The 26,068-nt window shown below is 41.0% G+C and overlaps 1 protein-coding gene across 18 annotated transcripts in view; it reads left to right on the top strand.

Annotated features, from left to right (window-relative positions):
• Window positions 1-26,068, top strand: part of ANKRD44 (ankyrin repeat domain 44) — a 362,773-nt gene that overhangs the window by 159,804 nt on the left and 176,901 nt on the right. For all 18 annotated transcript variants that reach the window (XR_003134598.3, XR_003134599.3, XR_003134596.3 and 15 more), the window contains exons 4-8: window positions 4,667-4,737; window positions 17,889-18,089; window positions 18,410-18,497; window positions 20,890-21,032; window positions 21,604-21,816. Coding sequence is in view for 12 of the 18 variants with exons in the window: in XM_049106597.1 (XP_048962554.1) it covers window positions 4,667-4,737; window positions 17,889-18,089; window positions 18,410-18,497; window positions 20,890-21,032; window positions 21,604-21,816 (716 nt within the window). In the remaining 6 variants the exon portion in view is untranslated. The remainder of the gene's footprint in view (window positions 1-4,666; window positions 4,738-17,888; window positions 18,090-18,409; window positions 18,498-20,889; window positions 21,033-21,603; window positions 21,817-26,068) is intronic.

Raw genomic sequence — 26,068 nt, 5'->3', positions numbered from 1 at the left:
TGTGGAGGGGAGAGAGCAGGAGAAGCAAGTAACAATGAGACCAGCAAGTAACACATTGTTGACTTGAAAATTTCTTTTCAAATTAGACTGTGCAACTGAGGTTATCTACAACTCCAATAGCAGTTGTGGCTCTCCATCACTTACTCACCTTGGGTGAGCCTTAGGAAAATCCTGGAAGAGACTAGGATTGGGCCGCTTTATATATGGAAATGTCATTTTACCAAGAAGAAGGACCACTAAGTGAGAAAAGATAGTGTAAGAAAAAGCATCTTAATCCTCTCCATTTTTATGAAGAAACGTAAAACTTCAAATGCACTAGCTTTCTTAAAAATGTTTAATAGTAAATATTTCAAACATAAAATATGGAGACTAATACAAGTAATACACATGTACACCAAGCTTTAAGAAATCTTCACACTCTTTCCATGTTTGTATCTTATCTTTTTTCTAATTAAAATACTGAAGACGTACTTCCAGCCCATTTGACATACATACTTCATCCTTTTTCCCACCACCCCTCCCTAAAAGCAACCACTATCCGGAATTGGTGTCTGTTCTCTTTAGCCTCATTTATTATTTTTATTTCATGCCTATGCATCCACAAACAACACATAAAATTGTTTTTATAAATTTAAAAACTATATATAACTGGCATTATGCCATAGGTATTATTTTGCAACTTCATTTGTTCATTCATGTTGTGTTTTTGAAGTGCGTCTGTTTATATGAAACTTCAGTCCCTTCTATTTTCACGACAGTGGGACATTCCACTGTAGAAATATATCACAATGTATTTATTCATTTTCCTCTTAACCAACTTAAGATTCCAATTTTTGCCATTACAAACATACTGCAGTGAACATTTGTATACACATATGAGAGTTTGTCCAGGGCATATGATTGGGGGGCTGCTGGGTAATAGATTACATGCCTTGTGAATTTTACTAGGTAGCACCAAATTGCTTCCCAAAGGCATTTGTACCAATTCATACTCCCACCAGCTGCATGTAAGTCTTAATATTGCTCCATACCCTTGCTAACTCTTGGCATTGTCATACTTCATAATTTTCACCAATATGGTGGGTGTGGAACAGTATGGTAATGTTGCTTTCATTTGCCTCTCCTTGATGAATTTTGAGAAGCATATTTTCATTTAGGGTTCTTCTTGCATTAGCTTTTTAAGTTTATACACAGGCAATGCAAAATTTACTCTGTCAAAGACTATGAATAATAAAATATGTATTTCTCTTTCATATTATTATAACCAGTGTTTGGAGCTAAAAGGAAAGAGGTGAGAAAGAAGGAAATAAAATCAAGGAAATATGTACACACATATATTTGAAAAAATATACATGAAAATGGAGAAAAGGAGAGAGAGACAGAGGGAGAGAGGAATGGTTATAAGGAATAGAGAGAAAGAGAGGGAAAATAGAAGGGAAGCTTAATCAATGTTTAGGTGAATGGCTAGTTCTAAAGTGAGGCACAGTGCCTTAGAGCTTAGGCTTTGAAGTCAGGCTGTCTGGGTTCAAATCTGCCGCTTCCTAGCTGGGTACCTGGAGCATATTAATTCCTTCATCTACAAAATTGGCTTTGTAATAGCATCTCCCTATTCAGTGGACTACATGTAGGTTAGTCTACAGGGTAAGAGCTCAGATTATGTTCGTGATTTTTAACAAGGCTCTTAGCAATTGCACAGCTGTAATAATAGGAGTCCCTTTAGAACTAAAGGGAGCTCCAGGAAAATGAGAAGCCATTATTTGGCTCTACCTCTGGGCTCTACCTCTTAGCATTTAGATCTACACTGTCCAACATGGTAGTCCCAAACCAGCTGTGGCGACTGAGCACTTGAAGTGTGGCCAGTTTCAGTAGAGATGTGCTATACGGTAAGATATGCATTGGATTTTGAAGCTTTTGTATGAAAAAAAAATAATGTAAGTTATCTCAATAATTTTTAGACTCGATTACATGGTATTTTGGATACACTGGGCTAAATACATATATTACTAGAATTAATTTTACCTTTTTTTAAATCCCTCCCTTTTTTATCCCCCTTTTAATGTGGCTACTAGAAAACTTAAAATTGCATCCGTGGCTCACATTATATTGCCATCAGACAACACTGACTTTGAGGCTCTGAGTCTGAACCGATGTGATACCCATAGCAGGTATCACCTCTGACACACCTAGTGTTCCTTCCTACAAACATACTGCAGGAAGGGATGACTAGAGTGCTCAAGGGACATCATGCAGACAGCTAGGTGACAACTCAGACACAGAGTATGCTGTGGCCAGGGGTTCTTCCTCTCAGATGACTGGTTTGACTTTGTGACACAGAGTTCCTTAAAAATGGACAGGACAAGCAGAAGGGCTAGCTTGAGGCAGGCATCCCCTGGGGAGGAGATTTGCATCCAGCCCTTTAGGACGTTCACTCCAAAGCAGTTGACACAGGACTTCCTGCTGCAGGGGAGGGAGGTACCTACCACCTTTGATTCTAGCATGTCCAAGTTGATTTTATTTGATCCTATTGATATAAGGGGCTTGAGCCTTCTCAAGTAAGCTGCCTGGATGGTGTTAGTAGAATTAGGATTCGAAGCTTGATGAACTAAACAACAATTTATCAGTGGCTTTCAACCTTGACAGCATATTAAAATAACCTTGGGTCTTGGGGAGCTTTTAAAAAACTACTTGTACCTGGCCTGGTCTCAAACCAATGAAATGAGAATAGGGGGAGGGAAGGAGAGACATTCTTTCTCTCTTTGTTTTAGGGATTATTATGTTCTTGTTTTCTAGAATTAATATTGTTGATGGTATTTGTTCTTCAGTTAAGAGAAAAAAAATAGTGTAAGTCCCATGATTTGTTATTTATTCTTAGCTGGTGGTTTAACCTAAATTTCTAGTTCATTCTTTTTTTTTTTTTAGAGGGAGAGAGATGAGGGAAGAGAGGCAGAGAGAGAGAATCTTAAGCAGACTCCATGTCCAGCTCTGAGCCCGTTGTAGGGCTCCATCTCATGACCCTGGGATCACAACCCTGAGCCAAAATCAAGAATCAGACACTTAAAAAGAAAAAAAAAAAAAAAAAAGAATCAGACACTTTAACTGACTGAGCCACCCCCCAGCACCCTTCTAGCTCACTTTTACCCATGAAAGTCTCCTGTTGCTCTTTTTTTTTTTTTTTTCTTTTAAAAACTAGGTTTCTATTTTTTAGCTCTCAGCTGTCCTTGGCCTGCTGAGATTAGACAATCCCTGCTTCTACTTGACTCATTTTCTTGGCCCCTTGTTCCAGAGGCATGCCCTCCTCTGCCTTACTTTCTAGTTTCTTTAATTCATCCCTCCATTCTTCTTCTTCGTGAGCTTCCTTCCTTGTTGTCCTGAGGCTAACATAGGCTCTTCTTATTGCATCTACAGGGATAATCGCACATATTTATCTTATCCTTCTCTTTTATTTCACAAAATTTTCCATCTGAGCAAAAGAGTGATCGGAACCCTGAATCTGGGGGTGCCTGGTGGCTCAGTCGGTTAAACATCTGCTTCAGCTCAGGTTATGATCCCATGGTCCTGGGATCGAGCCCTGAGTGGGCCTCCCTGCTCAGTGGAGAGTCTGCTTCTCCCTCTGCCACACCCCCTGCTTGTGCTCTCTCTCTCTCTCTCTCAAATAAATAACATCTTAAAAAAAAAAAAAACCCTGAACCCCCCTGCCCCCCAAAGGAATCTGATATTGGGTGTTGCCATGGTTCAGTTGTAGACTTGGTGGGCTTGCATTCAGGGAGAACTGAGAGGCTCTTGTTCAAAGAGAGCATACTCTACACTCTGGGAATCTATCCACATGGAGCTTCTGTTCCCTGATTGCTGATGTTCCCAGAAAGTTGAGTGTGAGCTGGTTCTGGCTCATGTGTGAACCTGTCTGCCTTCCCCATAGTGGAAGGAGCTATGAGCAACTTGCATAGGCTTCATGTTATGTCTGTCCAAAAGCTCCATGGAAACTGGCTTCTTCCTACCAGAGTATCTGGCTGGTCCCAGAGAAATAAGCGAGATTCTTGGATAGAAAGATTTCTGCTAATCCCCTCAGCCCAGATCGAATCTCATCAAACTCAACTTTATAAGTTTTGTTTGAAATCCAGCTGACCTCTAGTATACCTTTGTTGGAAGGCTGCTCATCTTGACAGTTCACCAGGAAGGGTATCATGTGCCCTGTGAGATAAGTATACTTAATGACTAAAAATAGTATATGTTGTTAGATATTTTATATACATAAAATTTTATATTTATATATAATTATGTATTCTATACACAAGTATGTATATATTTATATACACACATGTACCTGCAAAGTTCTTCATTCTTCAAGATCTACATTTCCTTACTCCTAGAGAATCTCAGCCTTCTTACAACTGTGTCTCCTGTCCAATGAGACACTGCACTTCTCCTCTAGTCTTTACTCAATTATTGTCAATTATTGTGACATTTCAGCACCTGATTTCACTTTTTCTACTGTGCTTGGTCTTTCCTCCTGTCTTCTGGTGGCTAGAAAGTGCATGACTGATACAGAGAAAAAAAAATATGGTGGTTGTACCAGGCAAATAAGAGTATAAGATATCACATTTGATTTAACATGAGTAGAATTTCTCCTGAACTGCATTATACCTCTAACTTGTGCTTTTGCTTCCAGGAGCTCGTGTAAATGCCAAGGACAACATGTGGCTGACCCCACTGCACCGGGCTGTTGCTTCCAGAAGTGAAGTGAGTGATTATCTTATTTAATCTAGCACCTCCAGGCCCCAGAAAGAGAAAAATGCTTTCTGCTGGACCAGGGATTCTTGCTTGTGAACAAAAGGCTTTTGTTTCTAATGCAAGGGGGTTATCAAAATGGAACAGTTTGTGTTTTGGAGCGCCTCCTGCATGCCAGACATGGTGCTGGGGAGGTGGTGACCAGAGTAGTCCAAGGTGGTCAGCATGATCCTTGACTTCAGTGAGTTCTCAGTCTTGATGGGGGGGCAAACATGTAAGCAAATCAGTACAATAGCATATGGAGGAGGAAAACAACTGCTTGAATAGAGAAGACTTCCAAGAAGTGATGTCCATTGAGCTGGTCCTTAGAGGATGAGTGGGCACTTACCAGGCCAGGAGAAGGAGAGAGGGTGGAGGCAGGAGGATAAACATGCAAGAGAACAAGGGACATGGAAATGAATGAATGGCAGGTTCAATTGGATGTAGGTGGAACAAGGGGTGCAGTGGAGAGAAGTCTGGTAGCAGAGGCTGGGTCAAATGGTACAGGGCTGAGGGTCCCCTGAGCAGTGGGGTGTGATCCCAGCAGAGATAAGTATGACCCTGACAGTGTTTGGGACCTTGTGAGAGTGAAGTAGGAGAGAGGCCACTGGGTAAATGGTGGTGCCATTAAATGAGAAAGCAAAGGAAGAGGAGCAGGAAAAGGAAGCTAGCTAATCAGTTCGGTGTGAACGTGCCAAATTTGGCAAACATGTCACCAGAATGTAAGCTGCATAAGGGCAGGGATCTGTGTTTTGTTCCCTGATGTATCCCAAGCCTGGTCCATTGTAGGTATTCAAGAACAAATTTATTTTGAATTCTGGAAATGCAAGTGAAGAGGGCTGATAGATGATCGTTATCAATACAAGTCTAGCATGACTTAAGAATGGAGAGGGTGGCCATTGAAACTATAGCAAATGGATCAGCTGGTTCAGGGAAAGTATAAGAGATGAGAAGAGAAAGCCAGTGTCGGTGAGGGGAGGTGGGGGGTGCTGGTGAATGTGAGTCTTGAAACCTGATCAGAGGGGATGCTGACCATCCAGGGAGACTAGAGGCTCTTACCTAGGAGGCCGTTGTCATTGGATGGCTAGTGTTTGTAGCTGATTTTACCAAATGAGGCTCTTTTGCTACTGGAGAAGGTACTAATTCTCCAGGTACACCTAGGAGCAGGAGTTGCTGAGGATGCCTACTAATGTCACGGGTGTCAATGGCTGTCATCAGTGCCAGCTTTTCCTCCTCAGCAACTATCTGGAAATTTCATGATAAGACAGTTATCTTAGTGTTCATAATCTTCCCTGCTGTGCTGTGTTATTTGAGGAGTTTTTGTAAGGTATGAGTTGTGTTTCTCTTTCCAAGAGTCCACAAGGAATGAGGGAGGCAAATAATCCTAAACTGCTCGGCTCATACTGTGGGGAATCCAGAATCTTCTTATGGTCCCATATTTCATTTCTGTTTTACCTGGGAAAGCAGGTGTAGTGGGCTGCATGAGTTTGTATGACCAGCTTCATGAGACCAGCTCCTTTACAGAGGAGTATTTCCTGGTCTTTGTGATCTTTGGTAAATTTCTTTTTAAGCATCTTTTGAAAAATATGGGTTTGTTTCCTTTTTTAACAAGAACCAGTTCTTTTAAGTTAAAAAAAAAAAAAAAACACTAAGCATTTCCTATATACCAGGCATTGTGCTTAGGAGGCATGTAGTCTAGTGGGTGTGGGATAGAAAGACATAGGACCAGGTGATTTCAGAACTTTGCCGAGTGATCTCCTCCTTTGTTAGCTCAACTACTTGCTTCAGTCCTCAAGACATCCCATTTGCAGTAACCATCAGCTTGCCTTCTTGACATGTCTTTAGTGTGTTTGAGTTCGGTCAGTCCAACAATGGATCAATGTGGATATCTGAGAAAGGCATTTGTTGCTTCTCTGAGGAACCAGCTCCCTCTGCAGGTTTGCTGGGGGAAAAAAAAGTTCCTTGCAGGTGTGTCCCTTGCTGGGAAGAATTAAATGCAAACAGACCATGAGTTGTAAGTGTGCAGGATCGTATGTAAACTTGTGGAAGAGGATGTCTTCATATTAATATCTGTCACAAGTTGAAAAGATTCTCATGAAAATTGGAGTCTTTGGAACCATTGTTGGAACTGACTTTCGAATCATCATTGGACACCTTAACTCCAGCACATCGCTGGGCTGTGGAAGTCCTAAATTCAGATTTCTTTCTTCCTTTGAATTTGATCCTATTGCCATGCACCTTCCCTAAATAATAGTGGAGAAAAGAGAAGCAGGCTTGATGGGGGAAACAACAGAGAAGGTTTGGATTGGTATTTTGAAACTTGGCTGTTTGCATTTGCCAAAGCGGTACAATGCCCTCAGAGTGAGAGCCGGCACACCTATCCATTGCTTAGATTGGCAAACACTCGTATTACTTATATGAATATGAATTAAAAACCATTTCTTGGGGCACCTGGGTGGCTCAGTGGTTGAGCGTCTGCCTTTGGTTCAGGTTGTGATCCTGGGGTCCCATGATCGAGTCCTATATTGGGCTCCCTGAGGGGAGCCTGCTTCTCTCTCTGCCTGTGTCTCTGCACTTCTTTCTGTGTCTCTCATGAATAAATAAATAGTCTTTAAAAAAAAAACATTTCTTCATTGAAAGACTTATACACTCTATACTGTCCTCAAAGCCCTTTGCTTCTAAATTGTAGTTATTGATGGTTCAGGGTTCAACCAGGGAACCAGAAGCACTGTGAGAGATAGAGGATAAGATATTTATTATAGTAATTAGACCTTCCACAATTGTGTGAGCTGCTGGAGAAGTTTGTGTAAGGCTGTCCCCTTGGGTTCCGTGTGGTCCTGAAGTCATGGTTGGCAGGCAGGGTGTGCAGTTGGAAAAAAAAAAAAGTGCTGGATGTGAAATGGGAGAGAACAAGGACAAACTGGAACCCCTGACTGCCTCTCCTCTCGCTGCCTCAACATTGTGGATATGGGTGACTTGCAGAAGGAGCTGTGTGCTTCACTGTAGAGCTTGCAGGCACCTGACCCAAGGATGGGAGAAACTGAGGGAGATATTGCAAGTTCTGAAGAAACCCCAACTCTGCCTTGTGCCAACACATGGATCCAGTTGGTTGGTAATGACGTGTGTGAGGTGCAACAGCACCTGGCACCCAGCGCACCATCAGGCTGTGGTTATTCTGTGCCTTCCAAAACCCATGAGGATTTCTCTTGTGGCGAACAGGACTAGGGGTGGGAGGGGTCCTGAGAGATGTAGTCAAATGTAGGCTAAATTGACACAATATAAAACTACCGCTGAACTTGTTATCCTCTTCTAATTAAAAAAGACCTTCTAGATAGTAAGTTCCTTGAAGCAAGTGCCATACCTATTGCTTGCCATAGTATTTCTAACATCTTGCCTGCTCAGGAAACTATTTTTTTTGAGTGGTTCAATAAAGACTGGGTTTCTAACTTAAGCTATGTTAACATGATTCTCTGTACAACTGCTAACGTAGAACTAGTTTGCGCCACAGAGAAGGCTGGTGGTAATCATCTTTCATGCAGGCAAGGTAAACTGATTTGAAGCTTGTTTATGGAAGTGTGGCCCTGGAAGTCATTGAAACCACTGGAACCTGCAAAATCAGGATGAGTTTCAAAATTGTATGCAACACAGGTATCAGTGTAGTAAAGTCAAAGATACCAGTATAAGTCAGAGTCTCTGAGATTTCTTTCTATCCAGGCAAAGTTTATGTTCTGATTTTTATGCCTGGAAAAATAATGTTCATTGCTAAATTTATTTCCAGAGCCTGAAATAGCAATAAGAGAATCAGATCATAATGTTGATTATCCATCCACCCATGCCTCACCCATGCATGCCTCCTACACAGACAGGAAGGTAGATCAACACATGGTCATACCCACTGAAAACTGTCCAACATGCATTGGGTTCTGGAGATAAACCTTCAAGACTTACTTGGTACTGACCAGGCTGTGTTGTGTGCTTCCTTCTGATCCAGTCCCATGTCCTCCTCTTACCTGTACTCCTCCCCAAGTCTGGGATTCCCAGGGAGGAGACAGCCAAACAAATAATTGGAGCCAAGCAGCATTGTCTCCCCAGGGGCTTCACTCACTCCCCCTCTTTCTCTGACTATTCCCACTCCTGAGAAGAAATGAAGATAGTCTCTTGCCAAAATATTAGAGAAACATATTTTGCAATTCTAGGTAAAATGTAGATGAGCAAGATTTGGGGCTTCCGGGGAGAGGTTTCCGAAGTATTGTGAATTTTTTCTTATTATTTCTCCTGTTTATTCTTGTTGCTTTTTTGTTTTTCTTTCTTGGAAATGAACAGCCTTAGGGACAGAAATTAGGGCCATACGAACCTGGACAGTTAAATACATACTTATTGAAGCCCACCCAGTGGAAGGCATTGTTAAATATGCTACAAGGGCCTTGAAAGGGTACAAAGTGTGTCTTCTAGGACATGGTATTTAGGGCAGACAACCAGGCACACAGCCTACCGTGGCCTATATCCAAACACAGCCGGCCTTTCACACATGCCTTTTCTTCTAGAATGGACTGAGTAGCACCAGAGGAGAATTGCTGAACTTTTCACTTTTCTGTTCTGGAGGCTGTCTTTTGGTTAATAAAGTTAAAAAATGATTATATCCTGTCTTTAGGCTACAGAATTGAGGCTCTTAAGTCCAAATAGATATTGCCACAATATATTGAGCACTTAGTGTGTGTGAGGCAGTATGTGCTGAGCACTTTCTGTGCACTATTCCATTTTAACCTCTGAGCCACTGTTTGAGGCTAATACTGCTATTAATCCTAATTTAGGAAAAATGATCTTGGAGACACTAGGTAACAAGCCTAACACGCCACGGCCAGTAAGTGGAAGAGTGTGGAATTCGAGAACCTGCTCTCTTAACCACCGTGCTCAGCTGCTTCCTTCAGATCACATGAGCACCCTGATGGATACTGTTCAAACCAATAAAATGGCTCTACTTTTGTGTCTGTGCAGACAGAAGTCCCAACAAGTATAAAAATGTTTCCCAGAACAGAGCAGGATAAGCATTTTATCTTATAGTTTGAATTTTAAAACTCATGTTCTTCCCTTTCTCTGAAAAACACTGACAGTCACTATTGTGAGCTAAATGCTAGTAGACAGTCTGTGGATTGGGAAATTAGATGGGAGATTAGAATGTTACTGTTTTCCCTAAATTATCTTTGTGATTATAAAAGATGATCACATATAGAACATAGTACCTAGGACTGGGAAGAAAGTGAGCATTTTATGACCTATTAGTTAGAATGTAGACGAGTGATCCTCAGATTTACTGGGCATTCACATCACTGGCAGTGCTTGTCACAAGCATCTGTTCTAGAACCTCGTGTCCAACGAGTCCGAGGAAGCCTATGTTTGTGCCTAGAAATTTGCATTTTAAGAAGAAGATTCTGATGCATGTGGTCTATACAGCACATGGAGATTGAAGACTGGGGCTACTTTACTATCTGGCCTCTCCTTGTGGAAAGCCAGCACTTCTTGAATAGTTTCCTTTGAGTTCTTTCCTATTCCAAATTCTCCAATGAGAATTTGTGCTACTTTGTAATACTAATTCTTAGAATAATTGTACTCCAGTAATTATAATAATAAAGGTCAAGTTTAATTTAATAATAATGAGTACGTTTGGAGGAATTTTCGATTAATTGAATGAATCAGTTGGGTACTGATTTATGCAATTCTTACAGAATATGAGGTTGCTTTAATCAATAGAGGGTAAAAGCCCCAAATGATTTCAGTAATAGAGTAAATACCTCCAGGACTGAATACAGCCTTAGGGACATCCGCCTGTGGTACATGTCTTGTTAATACTTGCATATTATTACTTGCTAGTGATTATACCAATATATTTATTCTACCCAAATATATTCAGTATACACTATGTGCAAGGCACCTGCCAGACTTTGAAGAGAGTACAGAAAATTGTGTAAGACTGAGGCCCTGGTCTAAAGCAACTTACAGTTTGTAAGATTTGATGTTTTTTTTTAATTTTTTTTAATTTTTTATTTATTTATGATAGTCACACACACACACACAGAGGCAGAGACATAGGCAGAGGGAGAAGCAGGCTCCATGCACCAGGAGCCCGACGTGGGATTTGATCCCGGGTCTCCAGGATCACACCCTGGGCCAAAGGCAGGCGCTAAACCACTGCGCCACCCAGGGATCCCAAATTTGATGTTGTTTATGCCTGCAAGGACTCTGGATGGTCACAAACAATTACTTTTCCATGACTAATTTATGACCACTTAAATGCAGTGCACATTTGAGAGAGAAAAAAACAAATATTAAGGGCAATAGTTTTTTTTTAAAGATTTATTCATTCATTTATGATAGACATGGAGAGAGAGAGAGAGAGGCAGAGAGACACAGGCAGAGGGAGAAGCAGGATCCATTCCGGGAGCCCGACGCGGGACTCCATCCCAGGACTCCAGGACCGCACCCTGGGCCAAAGGCAGGTGCTAAACCGCTGAGCCACCCAGGGATCCCCAAGGGCAACAGTTTTTAAGACACATGCATCCTATTTCTTCTTGTCTTTTCCATGTGCCACAGTTATGTTTCTACCTCTTATCACAGGGTTGGAGTGGCCTTTTGTGAAAAGAGAAGGTCATAAAAAGTAGAAATAAAGTGACTGCCAATGCCATCTCCAATTTCCTTCTGTGTGACATCTCATGACAGTTCTTCCCCCTTGTTATTTCCATGATTGATATAGCACAGCCTCCTGTGGGGTGTAGTCCGACAAGGTCTACAGTCCTAAGACTGAATGCTAACTGGGCTGATGCCTCCATTCAGGAGAAATGCTGGAATCCTCACCTGTGTCTATTCATTAAAAAAGAAACAAAGGCTTTGCAGGAGCACTACTCACAGTGTGGCTCCTGTTCCTGTCTCAGCCTGTAAGCTTTTGTCTTAAGACTGTTATTTATGATAAGAGTAAGCATCCAGAAACTTTTAGATGGGTGTCTGGGCAGCTCAGAGGTTCAGTGTCTGCCTTTGGCTCAGGTTGTGATGCCAGGGTCCTGAGATCAAGTCCTGCTTAGGGCTCCCCGTGGGGAGCCTAATTTTCCTTCTGCCTACATCTCTGCCTCTTTCTTTGTGTCATAAATAAATAAATAAATAAATAAATAAATAAATAAATAAATAAATAAAATCTTTTTAAAAAAAGGAAAAGAAACTTTCAGAGCAATTTGATAGTCATTACATGCCTGCTAAATGTAATTAATAATAAATATTGAGTTCATAATTTCTCTTTTTTCATTTTATTATTCTACTAATTACTTTTTATTCTATTTTTTAAAGAGAGAAACGGTAGAGGGAGAGGGAGAGGAAGAAAGAATCTCCAGCAGATTCTATGTTGAGTGTGGAGCCCGAGGCGGGGCTTGATCTCAAGACCCGAGCCAAAACTGATGAGCCACCCAGACATCCCACTTTTTATTGTATTTTATAAAAGTATTGACTCATGATGGATTTGAAATAATGATTTTTAAAAAGTTGGTCCTTCACCATAATTTGAGAAGTGCTATTTAAGTATCTTTTCTTTTTTTTTTAAAAAGGATTTTATTTATTTATAGAAATGATTTATTTGTGAAAAAGACAGAGATAGCAGCTGAGAGAGCACAAATGGGGAGGAGAGAGAGAATCAGGCTCTCCACTAAGCAGGGAGCCTGATGCAGGACTCGATCCCAGGACCCCAGGATCACAACCTGAGCTAAAGGCAGACACTCAACTGACTGAACCACCCAGGCACACCTTTAAGTATCTTTTCTTGATTCAGAAAGTGTTCACCTTCCCTTCTCCCATATTAGTTTTTTTTTTTTTTTTTACTCTTGTACATTTATATCAGAGCAGGACCCTAGACATTAAATTTTTCACCAGTGCGTGATACTGGAAAAGAGACTTCTTTTAATTACAAAAATCATTAATTTCCTAAATAGCCATAAAATTACTCTTTCAAAACCAAGTTAAAGTGCTTCCAAGATTGATATTTTTTAAAGAGAAATGCAGTTTTAGAAAAGGAAATGGTCTTTTTAAAGCAAAACTTTGTTTATCCTGAAGTATTATATTAAATTTCTATTGATATATTAAGCAGGTTTGGCAGGGTAAAACTTCAGAGTTAAAACATTTAAATAAGGAGAATTAACATTTAAAAATATTTATGTCAGCATGCTTGGCCGATGCTGGCCAATGACTAAGCTGTGGCCTAATAAAAAATAGGTGAGCCAGACTCTTAATCAGCTCTGCTGACAGATCACTGCCCTTGACTCCGTGACCTTACCTATAACGTGAAGCTGCCTATCAGATGAAGGAGTCAGACCAGATGAGCCCTGAGGCCTTCTCTACTTCTAATATCCTTTATGCCTATGAAGTTAATTCCACAATCATTTTAGACTACTTGTATTTTCATGAAAGTTAATTTTTGGAAATTAAGTAAGATACTCTCCTTTGTATACTAAGTATTTCTTGATACAGTCCTTTCTTACCAAGTTAGATGAAAACTATGTAATTCATTTCCTAAGCAGATATAAGCATAAAAATGAAGAAATGACAAAGTCAAAACATTTTATAAAAGTAGGTAAGCAAAAGTAGTGGTTATTCGAGGCATCCTTGGGCTATGACAGTGAGTGCTGGTATGAGAGACAAATGTGATGAAGTTGGCACTCACCACAGGGCTTGTGTAGGGTTCACATGAAAAGAGATTTATTAGGGGCACCTGGGTGGCTCAGTGGTTAAGCCTTTGGCTCAGGTCGGGATCCTGGGATCCAGCCCTCATCAGGCTTCCTACAGGGAGCCTTCTTCTCCCTCTGCCTGTGTCTCTGCCTCTCTCGGTGTGTCTCATGAATAAATAAATAATAAATTCTTTTAAAAAGAGAGAGGGGGATTTATTAGAAACCCTATCCACTTCTTTTTTTCCCCTGACCAATGAACTCGAATCTTTTCTAATTTTTTAGGTGTAACTCAGATGTTGGTCAGGGCCTTCTAAGCAGCAATAACTGGCTGCAAACTACGTGCCATATCTCGTGCAAAGTCTAGTATCCTCCCAATGATTCCAAAGAATTCCTGGCGACTTGAGTGTTTGGTTGCCTGGCTCCACAAGCCTGCTCCTGCTCTTTGGTTTCTGCACCGGCTTTCCCTTCTTCCCTCCTGGCTTTCTGACTGTTCCCGCCCAGATGTACATCTTGGCCCTGGGGTGCAGGGCCCGAGTCCTCTCTCTGTTCTCACCCCTTCTTTCCTCTTGAGCTCCAAATGTTGCTCACTCTTTCATGCCAAAAAATGCAGCTCAGTACACCCCCCTCCCAAATTATCTGCAGACCCACCATTGGATAGCATGAGCTGAATACAGAGGCCTCTGATTCTTTCAACAGGACCTGCCTTCCATAGACGACTCTTTGGACTTAACACAGTACTTTTTCATCCTGGTAAATAACAAAATTTTATTTTAACCAGATTTGATAACTTGCAGTTTGTGGTAATTCAAACAAGGAGCTAGACTAGGGGGCTCTGCAAACTTTTTCCATCAAGGGCCAGATAGTAAATATTTTAAGTTTTGATGGCTGCGTGTGGTATCTGTCACAAATACTCGACTCTGTTGTTAGAATTCAAACACAGCCATAGATAATACGTAGACAAATTCACAAAGTGAAGCTGTGTTCCAATAAAGTTTTATTTGCAAAAAGACAAAACTTTGTGATTAAACAAGTTTTAGAAGTATTGCATGTTTAAGAATATAGACGTTCTCCCTCACAAACTCTTAACAGTATTTATATATAAACTGTAACTGGCATGTAAATATATATTTTCTTTGCTTAACTTATTACTTTGTGTGAAATGCAAATCATCCTTAAATGTTCCTTTAAAAGTAAAGCCTTTCCTAGGTAATATCTGATTCACCTACTCTGAATTAGTCTAAAAGTAATCATATTTTGTTATCTTAAATTTTTTTTCCCACGAATTCATTGATCTTACGTCCAAATAGTGTAAGTGTGTGAAATGTTCCTGTATATTTTGTTTTGTTAGTCTATTCTGAATATATATAATAAGTAATGCAAAGCAAGAATCTGTATAAGTACAGTAAAATAATACACAAGGCAAAGGTATTAAAATGGTACTATATAATGTTATTTGCTGTGAATATGTGAAAAGGATACGATACCACTTTTTATAGTATTGCTTTATGGTGGTTATCTGCAGCCTTTTTGGCTATATCTCTGTAGACTTTTTCAGCATGCGTCTTCAAATGTGCATCTTATTCATTTATGGATTATATACAGGAACTACTCTTATTAGCTAATATTTGAAGTATATCACAATATACTTAGGGTGAGGCTTTTCATTTATCATAGTCTTACCTAACTGTGTAGCTAATAGACTTACTGATGATTTTCCTCTGTTTTGACCAAGCTCTTGTCAGATATGATTAAATTTGTCATTATTTTTATCTTCTAACGTGTAGAAAGCTTTTACTTGGAGTAGAAGTGTCAGCCCGGTGACTCCACATTATTTACACTGGCATTTGTATTATCGTCTTTAATCTGAAGGTTCTTGCATAAATCTTGCCCATTGTAGGATGTTTTTAGTCTAAGGGTACATATCACAATCTGTAGATGGACTTGGCAGGCCCACCACTGTGCATTTCAGTGCACTTGGAGCAAATGAATGGAGAAGGCAAGCCTCACCCCCTCTGCTTGTGGAAACCCTACTTTTCCTGGAGGGTATCTGGGATAGTGCAAGGCAAGATCCTCTGTGGAGTTGACTGAGGGCACAGTGCCAACCCAGAAGTTAAATACCAGCTAAAATGCTTTCCTTTTTAAAGAAAATAAACTTAAATGGAGGTCCCAGTAGTTTCTTCCCACATCTCAATAGATTGTATGTATCTACAGAAACCTCACAATTTTTGAGGCCAAAGTTAAACTAAAATGGGACGCCTGGGTGGCTCAGTGGTTGAGCATCTGCCTTCGGCTCAGGGCGTGATCCTGGGTCTGGGGATCGAGATCTGCACTGGGCTCCCTGCAAGGGGCCTGCTTCTCTGTCTATGTCTCTGCCTGTCTCTCTGTGTCTCTCATGAATAAATGAATAAGAGCTTTAAAAAAAAAACAAAGTTAAACAAAAATATCATTTTTTTTCTTATTTAAATCTTAACTTTTATATGGTGGTTTAGCTTTACTTTTGTTTGTTTTTTGTTCACACAGCTAGCTTTTAGAGCTTGCTAGCTTTTAGAGTCTGGCTAATATTTATTCACAAGTGTATGTTAAGAATACACGTACACGTTTCACTCTAATATGAGCTCCAGGAATGTTACTTAGTAGTCATTACCTTATTGTCTTGCTGAGGATAGGTGACATATATCTTTTTTTTTCCTTTTTGATAGTTTTAAAGAATTATTTGTTTGCTTGGGCCCTATGAGTATATTGTTTATGGCATCTAAATGGAGCATCACACTATGTTTAAACTGTATTCTCTAATTTACAAAACTAATTTTTTTGCTCTCATTCTACTGTCCATGTTAGCCATTCATCTCAATGTGTTGCTACTACTGATGCATAGAACATTCTTCTTATTTTGTTATTTATGTCCCTGATACAAATGTTAATCTTAAGATTTTAAATGATTTACTATCTGAGCACCTGTATGTATCTGCATGATAAAGTAGATTGGATAGTTAAGGCCTGTGAGGAATATGGTGGACAGGGGTAAGTTCTTGATCCATGAAGGGTGGCAGGAGTGTGGCACATTTCATTGCCTTTCATTGGTTTATTGATGCCACATTGAGAAGATGTTTATAAAGGAGTCCCAGTAACTGGTTCTAGGGATATCTCTAGAAGTAAAGAGAAACAACCAACAGTCACTCCCATCTTAAGAGAAGCTATATCCTTTTCTCGGTGGAACAGAAGAGTGTCCTCAATCCTAGCCATACAACAAAGTTACAGAAGGCTTTACAGAAATTCTGAGGCCAGTTAGAATCTCTGGTGTGGCACCAGCCATCTGTATTTTTTTTTTTTTTTAAGTAGGCTTTGGAGCCCAGTGTAGAGCCCAACAAGGGGCTCAAAATCATGACCCTGAGATTAAAACCTGAGCTGAGATCAAGAGTCAGATCAAGAGTCAGAGCCACCTAGGCACCCCAGCCATCTGTATTTTTAAGAGCTTCTCAGGTGATTCCATTATATAGCCAAGGTTGAGAGTAATAGTTCAAGAGGCTTATAAGCTGATTAGGTCAACGGAAGGAAAATAAAAAGTGTAAGTCTCAGGAAAGGTGAGGGAACTCAATAGTAGAAAAGAAGTTGCCCCACTATAACATGGAAGAGGTTGGGGGAAACACAGAACAATTTTGTAGCTTCAAGTTGAGGTAGTAATAGACATCTTCCCTTGACTGCTATTGATCGCACAGTGAGGGTTAAGATGTTGGCGGAGACAAAGATTTATAAATCGATCCAAGAACGTCCAAAGGGCTTTGAGGCCTTTGGCTTTGGAAGATGGAGGCTTATTGACAAGCACCTCCAAGTTTAGATGATCTTTGGGGGCCTTTTGACTTATGGATATTTTACCCCAGGTGTGCACTTGTACGGGGTGCTCTCATTTGTCCTAAGGGTACTTTACACCCTAGTAGGAAACCTTACACTTAGAAAGTTTACTTGGTTTTATTTTTATTTTTTTTAATTTTTATTTATTTATGATAGTCACAGAGAGAGAGAGAGAGAGAGAGAGAGAGGCAGAGACATAGGCAGAGGAGAAGCAGGCTCCATGCACCGGGAGCCCGAAGTGGGATTCGATCCCGGGTTTCCAGGATCACGCCCTGGGCCAAAGGCAGGCGCCAAACCGCTGCGCCACCCAGGGATCCCGCTTACTTGGTTTTAAAGCTGTGCCAGGGCTCTTGGCCTAACACAGAAAGATAAATGGATCTGCTTTTGTCTGTGCCACTCTTTCGATCTTTATCACATATTACCTTGCTTTTCTCAGAAGAACCTACATCTTGAGCCAGCCTGTGAGGGCAGAGCCTTCCCTTCCTGTGGCTCCAGGGTCTAGTGAAGCGTCTTCTATCCAATCAGTGTTGATTGAGCCTCTGTCAGTGACCCCTGCCAACTCTGCCTCTGTTGTAGGAAGCAGTGCAAGTATTGATTAAGCACTCGGCTGATGTCAACGCGAGGGACAAGAATTGGCAGACGCCACTCCACGTGGCAGCTGCCAACAAGGCTGTCAAGTGTGCAGAAGTGATCATTCCCCTGCTGAGCAGCGTCAATGTCTCCGACCGAGGGGGGCGCACCGCCTTGCACCACGCTGCTCTGAATGGCCACGTGGAGGTGAGTGCCCTCATCACTGGCGCCAAGCATTCTCCCTACAGACTCTCTGGGCCCCAAGTGGAAGCCAGGCTTACGCTGAGGCTTTCAGAGAGCATGATGCTACCATCCACACACCCAACCTTAGGCAGCGACAGCTAGTTTTAACTGTACAGCCAGGGGTTGAAAAAGGAGCTGTCACCTTGGCCTTTTCCTCTGACACACGTGCCATGGGGTTGTCTGTGACATCAGCTTCCTACTGTGTTTGAATTCCAAGTCACTGACCTGCCTTTATATTGGATGTTAATTTGACTCAGATTATCTGCATGTTGGTTTTCTTTCAGATGGTCAATCTACTCTTGGCCAAAGGAGCAAACATCAACGCATTTGATAAGAAGGACCGGCGTGCTCTGCACTGGGCGGCATATATGGGTAAGAATTCCATGAATGGAAAGAAAAATGCAAACAACTGTAACTAAAGAAGCTGTGAGCCTGTTGCTAAGTGTGTAGGCTTTCTCTTGGGCAAGCCTGACTTCTTTCCAAGGTTGGGATCTAACTGAGTTAAGATTTGGGCCATTTTACTGGCATACGTTGAGTGCTCTCGTTAGACAGTTGCTCTGTCAGAGGTTTATTTACCCCACAGAGAGGAGGAGGGATGAATCATGGCCTGGACCTCATTGAATGTGCTCCAATCTGGACTGGAAAGCAGCACAAACGGTGCTTCTTCTAACTTGTTATGGCAGCAAAATGAAGTATTTAAAAAGAAAAAGGACTGGCTAGCAAAGCAAGGACATGAATGCCATTTGTCCTTTTATTTATAAATATTTTGGAAAGAAACAAAAAGGAAGGAAGGAAAGCCCCCTGGCTGTTGTGTAGGTTGAAGTGACAAGGGTCACCATGGATTATCCTGCTACTCTACAGCCGACGAAGCTGAAGTTTGCGGTTCTTGCTTCTGCCAGCTTGGGTGGGAGAAATGAAGGAAGAGGTTACATTGCTGTGTTTTTCTTTTTCACTTTTGTTGGCACAAATACCACTGATACATGACAGACCTCATAGAGTTTATTCTCAGTGTAGATTGGTGAGGAACAAAGAACTGAGATCCTTCCTTTGTGTTTCTAACTGGAGAACATTCTGCAATTTGAAAAGCAGATTCGATTCTATCAGCCCCAAGTTATAAACAACCTGAGTGCCCATCCACAGGAGATTTTGTTGGTGAATGATAAAGATCTGCCCGATGGGACACTATGCACTAACCACGGTGATGATGTCATTAGTATTTATTAGCATAGAAAGACTCTGTGATATGTTAAGTAAAAACAGATCATAACACAGTATGGATACTATGATCCTCATTTTTGTAAAAAAAAAAAAAAAGACTGCAATAGAGACAATCTGGAATATATTATATGCTGAAATGTTAGCTGAGTATCTCGAGGGATTGGTGATTATGGATGGTTTTGGTTTCCTTTTAACACCTTTTTGCCTTTTCTGAATCCTTTTTAACATGCATACGGGGCTTTTATTATCATAAACAACAATAATATTAATGGTGGGGAGGAAAAAGAGAGTGGGTTGGGTAGGGATGAAATAAATTAGGGGGCCATAGATGAGTCTGAATGGATATTTGGGCTTAAAAAACCAGAATCTTGAGATTTTGCAACATCATCACTTTTTAAAGACAACATGGACTTTTGAGCTGACTGAAGCAGATAAGATGTCTGCGTGGTACCTATGGGACTGGAGTCAGGGGACATTTGCCAGACTGATGTTTATGCAGAGCACACACCAGACTAGTGTGAGATGGGACTCAAAGAACCTGGGGTTTCAAGTTTGTTCTTTGCTGATGCACAGTTAAAACATTTGTGTAGAATTGCTTTAAAGAAGTAAAGTCATTATTTTGTGTGTCATCGGGATACAAATAGGAAAAAATATATAGATGACTATCTTTAAAGAATAAAAACCCAGACAAAAGACAAAAGATAGCACCACTTAAGCTTAAGATAGCACCACTAATAATTGAAAATAATTTTTCTACATACATGTCTTAGGGGAAAAAGTCAAATTTTAATAAAACAAGCCATGACCAAGCTCTGTCTCTCTCTCTCACACACACACACCCCCAACTCTCTCCCTCGACACCCCAAACACATTTCTCTTCATCTCTCTTCTCATACACACACACACACACACACACACACACACATTCACACCCCACCCCCTTCACATCTTGGAGTTAGTACTTATCTCCGACCTCTCAATTATCAACCACATTTACAGCCATGACCCAAAGCATCAAACAATCTTCAGTTACAATATAGAGGTCAAATACATTTCTCATGGTATATATAGTAAGATAGGGTACAAAGGAAATTATTCTAGAAAATATGCCCACAAGAGTTGAAAATGGAAGAGTTTCTGTTTAGCCAGTAATTCACAAGAATATTTTTAGGTTGAACCATATGAAAGTATCATTTTTGTGGTTCAAAAAGAGAAAAAAAAAAATAAGGCCAAGCAGCAGCGATCTCATATGATTTAACACTAATGTGAAGTTATTCTGATTAATTGATTTTTTCTTTCATTAATTTTTCCAAACCAAATTGTCCTTGTTGGACTTTTCAGTAAAGAATGGCAACTGCTTTTAAAAGCATTGCTTTCATTTTAACAGTAATTCTTTTATAGGCTATGGCTCTAACATATTAGCAGGACCTTGCCCTTATTTAAAGTGTTGGTGGCACTAAAAGCTAATGGTGATCATTTAAGTGGAATAAATCATCAAATTATCCTAAAAAGGTTAACCATGTTTTCTACTGCTCTCTTTGTGAAGGCCACCTGGATGTTGTGGCACTGCTCATTAACCACGGTGCCGAAGTGACGTGTAAGGATAAGAAGGGTTATACCCCCCTGCATGCTGCAGCCTCCAATGGACAGATCAATGTTGTCAAACACCTCCTGAATCTGGGTGTGGAGGTGAGCTATGATTAATGCATCAACTTGTGGTATTTTGTGGGTTTTCTATTGTCCTGAATTAAATCCTGTTTGCATGTTAATTCAAGAGGGTAAAAAAAAAAAAACCTTATCTTCTAGCATCATATCTTTTAGAGTTTACAGGGGCAGTTGATGAAAGGCAATGGGGACATACAGCAAGTCATGAAAAAAAGCAGAAGACAAGCTAACTTTCTGTATCAACATAGCGAAATATTTAAATTTATATATTGCACAGTAATACATATTAACCAGTCATGTTAGATTTGGGTTCTTCATCTGCCTTCAGCATTTACCCTTCTAACTTGTGGTGTACCAGGTGTGGGGCACCTGGGTGACTCAGTCAGTTTAGCATCTGATTCTTGATTTCGGCTCAGGTCATGATCTCGGGGTCCTTGGTCCAAACCCTCAACGGGTCCTTGCTGAGCGTGGAGTCTGCTTAAGATTTTCTCTCTCCGTCTCCCTCTGTCCCCCCCGATCCCCCCCCCCCGCCCACAACAAGTGCAGTAAAGTGGCTCTGATGATTTTACCTGCTCTGTGTTGGACTCCTTTGCAGATCGATGAAATCAATATCTATGGCAACACGGCTCTTCACCTGGCCTGCTACAATGGGCAGGATGCTGTAGTTAACGAGCTGACGGACTATGGTGCTAACGTGAACCAGCCCAACAACAGCGGGTTCACCCCTCTGCATTTTGCCGCTGCCTCCACACATGGTGCTTTGTGTCTTGAACTGTTAGTAAACAACGGGGCAGATGTTAACATCCAGGTATGACACTCCTAGTCTCTCTCTGTGCTATGTTCCTTTGTGTTGAGCCAATGTTTGAGCAAAATCAACTGTTGTCAATGACGTCCTGTTTGAGAATGGGAACTCTCAGTACCTTGGCTCCCACAGCCTTGTCCTGTGCTACAGAAACTTAGCTTTGTTTTTACTGCAGAAGTGGTAGGAGCAGCTGGAAGGCACTGAGGTTCTAGCCACAGCTTTTGGGAGCTTGGTGAATGTTTGCAGGACTTACTGAGAACTATCTGGTGCCCTTTGGTTGGTTCTGAAAGAGTGCTCCAACATGAGACATGAGCTCTGCTCTCAAAGATGTTACAGTACGGTAAGGAAATAGTGTGCTCAGGTTCTCATGAGATGAGAGAACGTGATGAGTGGCATGGGAGAGTCAACACTTGCTTCCTGCTTGAGGATCAAAAATGAAGCTTGCTTTTGAGCTGAGAGTTGGAAGATTGTTATCAGTTGAGATGAAGAGGGCTAGAGAGAATCCGAGAGCATTCCAGATAGACAGAACAGAGGGCTTGGGAGTTCCAGATGGGAAAGGTTCTGGGGACTCTGGGCTAGCAGTTAGCTCACCATAACAGATGACCAAGAGAGGCCTACACATGGCCCTCAGCATCCAGGATGCACCGCTGCCACCGCACTCAGGACTGTGATGGAATGTCCTCACCTGCGCAGGTGACCTTGTCCTCACCCAGCTGCCCTTCTCCCCAGCACACAGGAATCCTAAAGCAAGGCCCTAGTGTACTCTGCCTCTGCTTTTGAAAAATGATTCTTTCTGAGGTTTAATTCTAAGAATATTGGTTCAATCCATTTTAATGACCTTTCCTATTCAGTATTAAAATCTTTTCACATTTTTTCCGTATAATTTCTAACAGTGGGGAAGTATGAGATAAATTTTCAGAATAGTGATTTATTATGATTTTTTTTTTTTTTTTTTATGATAGTCACAGAGAGAGAGAGAGAGAGAGGCAGAGACATAAGCAGAGGGAGAAGCAGGCTCCATGCACCGGGAGCCTGACGTGGGATTCGATCCTGGGTCTCCAGGATCCCGCCCTGGGCCAAAGGCAGGCGCCAAACCGCTGCGCCACCCAGGGATCCCTGATTTATTATGATTAAAGGGAGCATAGATTGTATGAAGGAAAGAAGCCAGAAACAAGCTGAAATGGGACCAGATCAAGGAAGAAGACTTATCAAAAAAAAAAAAAAAGAGACTTATCAACTGGGTGAGGAGTTTGGGCTTCTATAAGCTGTAGGGACTGCTAGTCAGTATGGAGGTCATGGGATCCCAACTGAGCATTAGAAATAGTAATCTGGCCACAGAACACCAGAAACGGAAAACAATTATATGTGTGATAATGTAAATATTTTAAATGTTTATATGGCAAAACCAAACAAAACAAAAACCTCCCCAAACAAAAAAACCTATGTACATATACAAAATTGTATTCATATACAAAATATAAATTTGAAAGAGGAACAACTCAGAGAAATTTTTCTGCACTAACATGATAAGCAAAGAGTTATAATTACTATATATAAAGAGCTCATAAAAACCAATAAGAAAAAGTCTGATAACCTACTAGAAAATATGTGTAAAGTGCCAGTCATAAGAGAGAGAAAACAATATTTATTAGATCTATGAAAAATATTCAGTATCCAATAGTAATTAGAAAAAATGCAAACTAATACACAAGTATATTTGCCTTTAAGATTGACAAATATGAAAAAGGCTAATAATACCTAGTGTTATCAGTGAAAAATTAATATGCAATAAGTAAATATTATCTAAATTTTTAATTTAGGAAAGTTATGTGTCTGTGTATATGCACAGAAAGAGAAAAATAGGGATCCCTGGGTGGCGCAGCGGTTTGGCGCCTGCCTTTGGCCCAGGGCGCGATCCTGGAGACCCCGGATCGAATCCCACATCGGGCTCCCTGCATGGAGCCTGCTTCTCCCTCTGCCTATGTCTCTGCCTCTCTCTCTCTCTGTGACTATCATGAATAAATAAATAAAATCTTTAAAAAAAAAAAAAAAAAGAAAGAGAAAAATACTTGGAATACACCTATAATCACTGCAGAGAGGCAAAATGTGATTTGGATTTTTAGTTTCATTTTTGTATATTTGTTTTAATCTTCTGATTATGATATGTGAGCATGTATTATTTTTATATCCAGGTGGGAAAAAAAACTATTTTCATTTTTCTAAAGAGAAAATCCAGGTATAGTGGACCTAGAGAGAGGACAATTGGAGAATAACTAGAAGTCAGTAAAACTGGTTTGGATGAGAGGTACTGAGGACAGGGGAGTAGGGAGAAAACAAAAGAGAGAGGCTCTGCAGAAAGAAAATTAATGAAATTCGGTTGGATTGGAGTTGGAGAAGTTGAAGACAAGTGTAAGAGCTGAAATCTGGTTCAGAGGGAACACAGCATGGGGGTTAAGTGTTCGGTTCTGAGGTTGGGTTGCCTCAATTCCAATCCTAGCCTTGACTTCCAGTAATTACACAATCAGAAACAACCTCTCTGGGTGTCTATTTATCTGTAAAATTAGGGAAACAGTGGCATCTTCATCATGGAACCATTGTGAGGATTAAACAAATCATCTCACATTAATTACTTAGAACAGTTTCTGCCCCATGGCAAGCACTCCACAAACGACTATCGTTATTAGGAAGGATGTCAAAAAAAAAAAAAAAAAAGGAGGGATGTCAGGAGAAAGAGTAGGCTTAGGAGGTAAAATTGGGGGATCCCTGGGTGGTGCAGCGGTTTAGTGCCTGCCTTTGGCCCAGGGCAGCGATCCGGGAGACCCAGGATCGAATCCCACGTCGGGCTCCCGGTGCATGGAGCCTGCTTTTCCCTCTGCTTATGTCTCTGCCTCTCTCTCTCTCTCTCTCTCTCTCTCTCTCTGTGTGACTATCATAAATAAATAAAAATTTAAAAAAAGAAGGTAAAATTGGTAAGTTTAGTTTTTGTGAAGGTGATTTTGAGCCTTTGGTACAGCCAGTCTGAGGAGACCAATAATGGAACATGCGATCTTCCAACATGGGAGAGCAGAAGAGGATGGAAAAAAAAATTTCAGCTGCCTCATTCACACAGAGGTGATGCATAGTGGAGGCTGAGAGAAAAGGATATCACCCCAGGAGAGAGTATGTCATAGCCTGAGTAGAAAAAGGGATGAAAACAGAAGAGTCAGAGAAGATAGAAAGGAAATGGAGGGGAGTATAATGTCCTCATGGAGGTGGAAAACAGGCAGAAATACAGTAGGATAGATAGAATTTTGGAGTTCCATATCTTACAAGAGGAGCCCATCCAAGGTCCTAATGCAAGTAAGGGAAGGTCTGAGGGGGCATCAGAGAGACCAAGGAACTGTAAACCAAGGTGGGAAGAGTCTTTGTATGGTGTTGAAGTCACAGGGGATTGTGGTGAGAAGGCAGGAGGTTAACAGGTGGCCAAACTGGCAATGTCCCCCAAACCTGTGACACTTATATGGTCATACTGGTATCTGAAGGACATCCTTCAATTCTCCAAAGAAAGGAAAAGTATTATTTTTTTTTAATTTTTTTTATTTTATTTATTTATGATAGTCACATAGAGAGAGAGAGAGAGAGAGAGAGAGGCAGAGACATAGGCAGAGGGAGAAGCAGGCTCCATGCACTGGGAGCCCGACGTGGGATTCGATCCGGGGTCTCCAGGATCGCGCCCTGGGCCAAAGGCAGGCGCCAAACCGCTGCGCCACCCAGGGATCCCGGAAAAGTATTATTGACGTTAAATAAAGCAGCTCCCTTCACCAGCCTTCACTTAATTAATTCAAGAGGTTGTCTGATGCTCTCCATTCCCCTTTTGAAGATATGCTGACTGATATGCTCGGTGTGGGGGGGCAGAAGGCTAGAAGGCCACTTCCTGGCACACTACCCACTTCCTTCCACTAGTTAACTGACTAGTGTTCAATTCAGATTAGCTTAAGGACTCCAATTATATATGGAGTTTATGGTAGTCTTCTCTCCCATAAAATGGACCTGAAAAGCAGGGCTGCTTCATTTTAACACTTAATTTTTCGCCATAGACTGCTAATCATCAATAGAATAAATTTAGGGAAGGCTTGGGGGATGTTGGAGAATGAGGTAAGAAGACACTTAGAGTGGAAGACATGAATGGATTTCTGACAACGATGGTCAAGGAAATTGAAACACTCCATTTAGTTGAAGGATTAATCTTCCTTGAAGGATGCTGAATTTCTGCCCTCAA

The sequence above is a fragment of the Canis lupus genome, chromosome 37, assembly GCF_003254725.2.
Source record: "Canis lupus dingo isolate Sandy chromosome 37, ASM325472v2, whole genome shotgun sequence".
Lineage (NCBI taxonomy): Eukaryota > Metazoa > Chordata > Mammalia > Carnivora > Canidae > Canis > Canis lupus.
The sequence above is the reverse complement of the archived record's forward strand: the minus strand, read 5'-3'. Positions and strand labels throughout refer to the sequence as shown.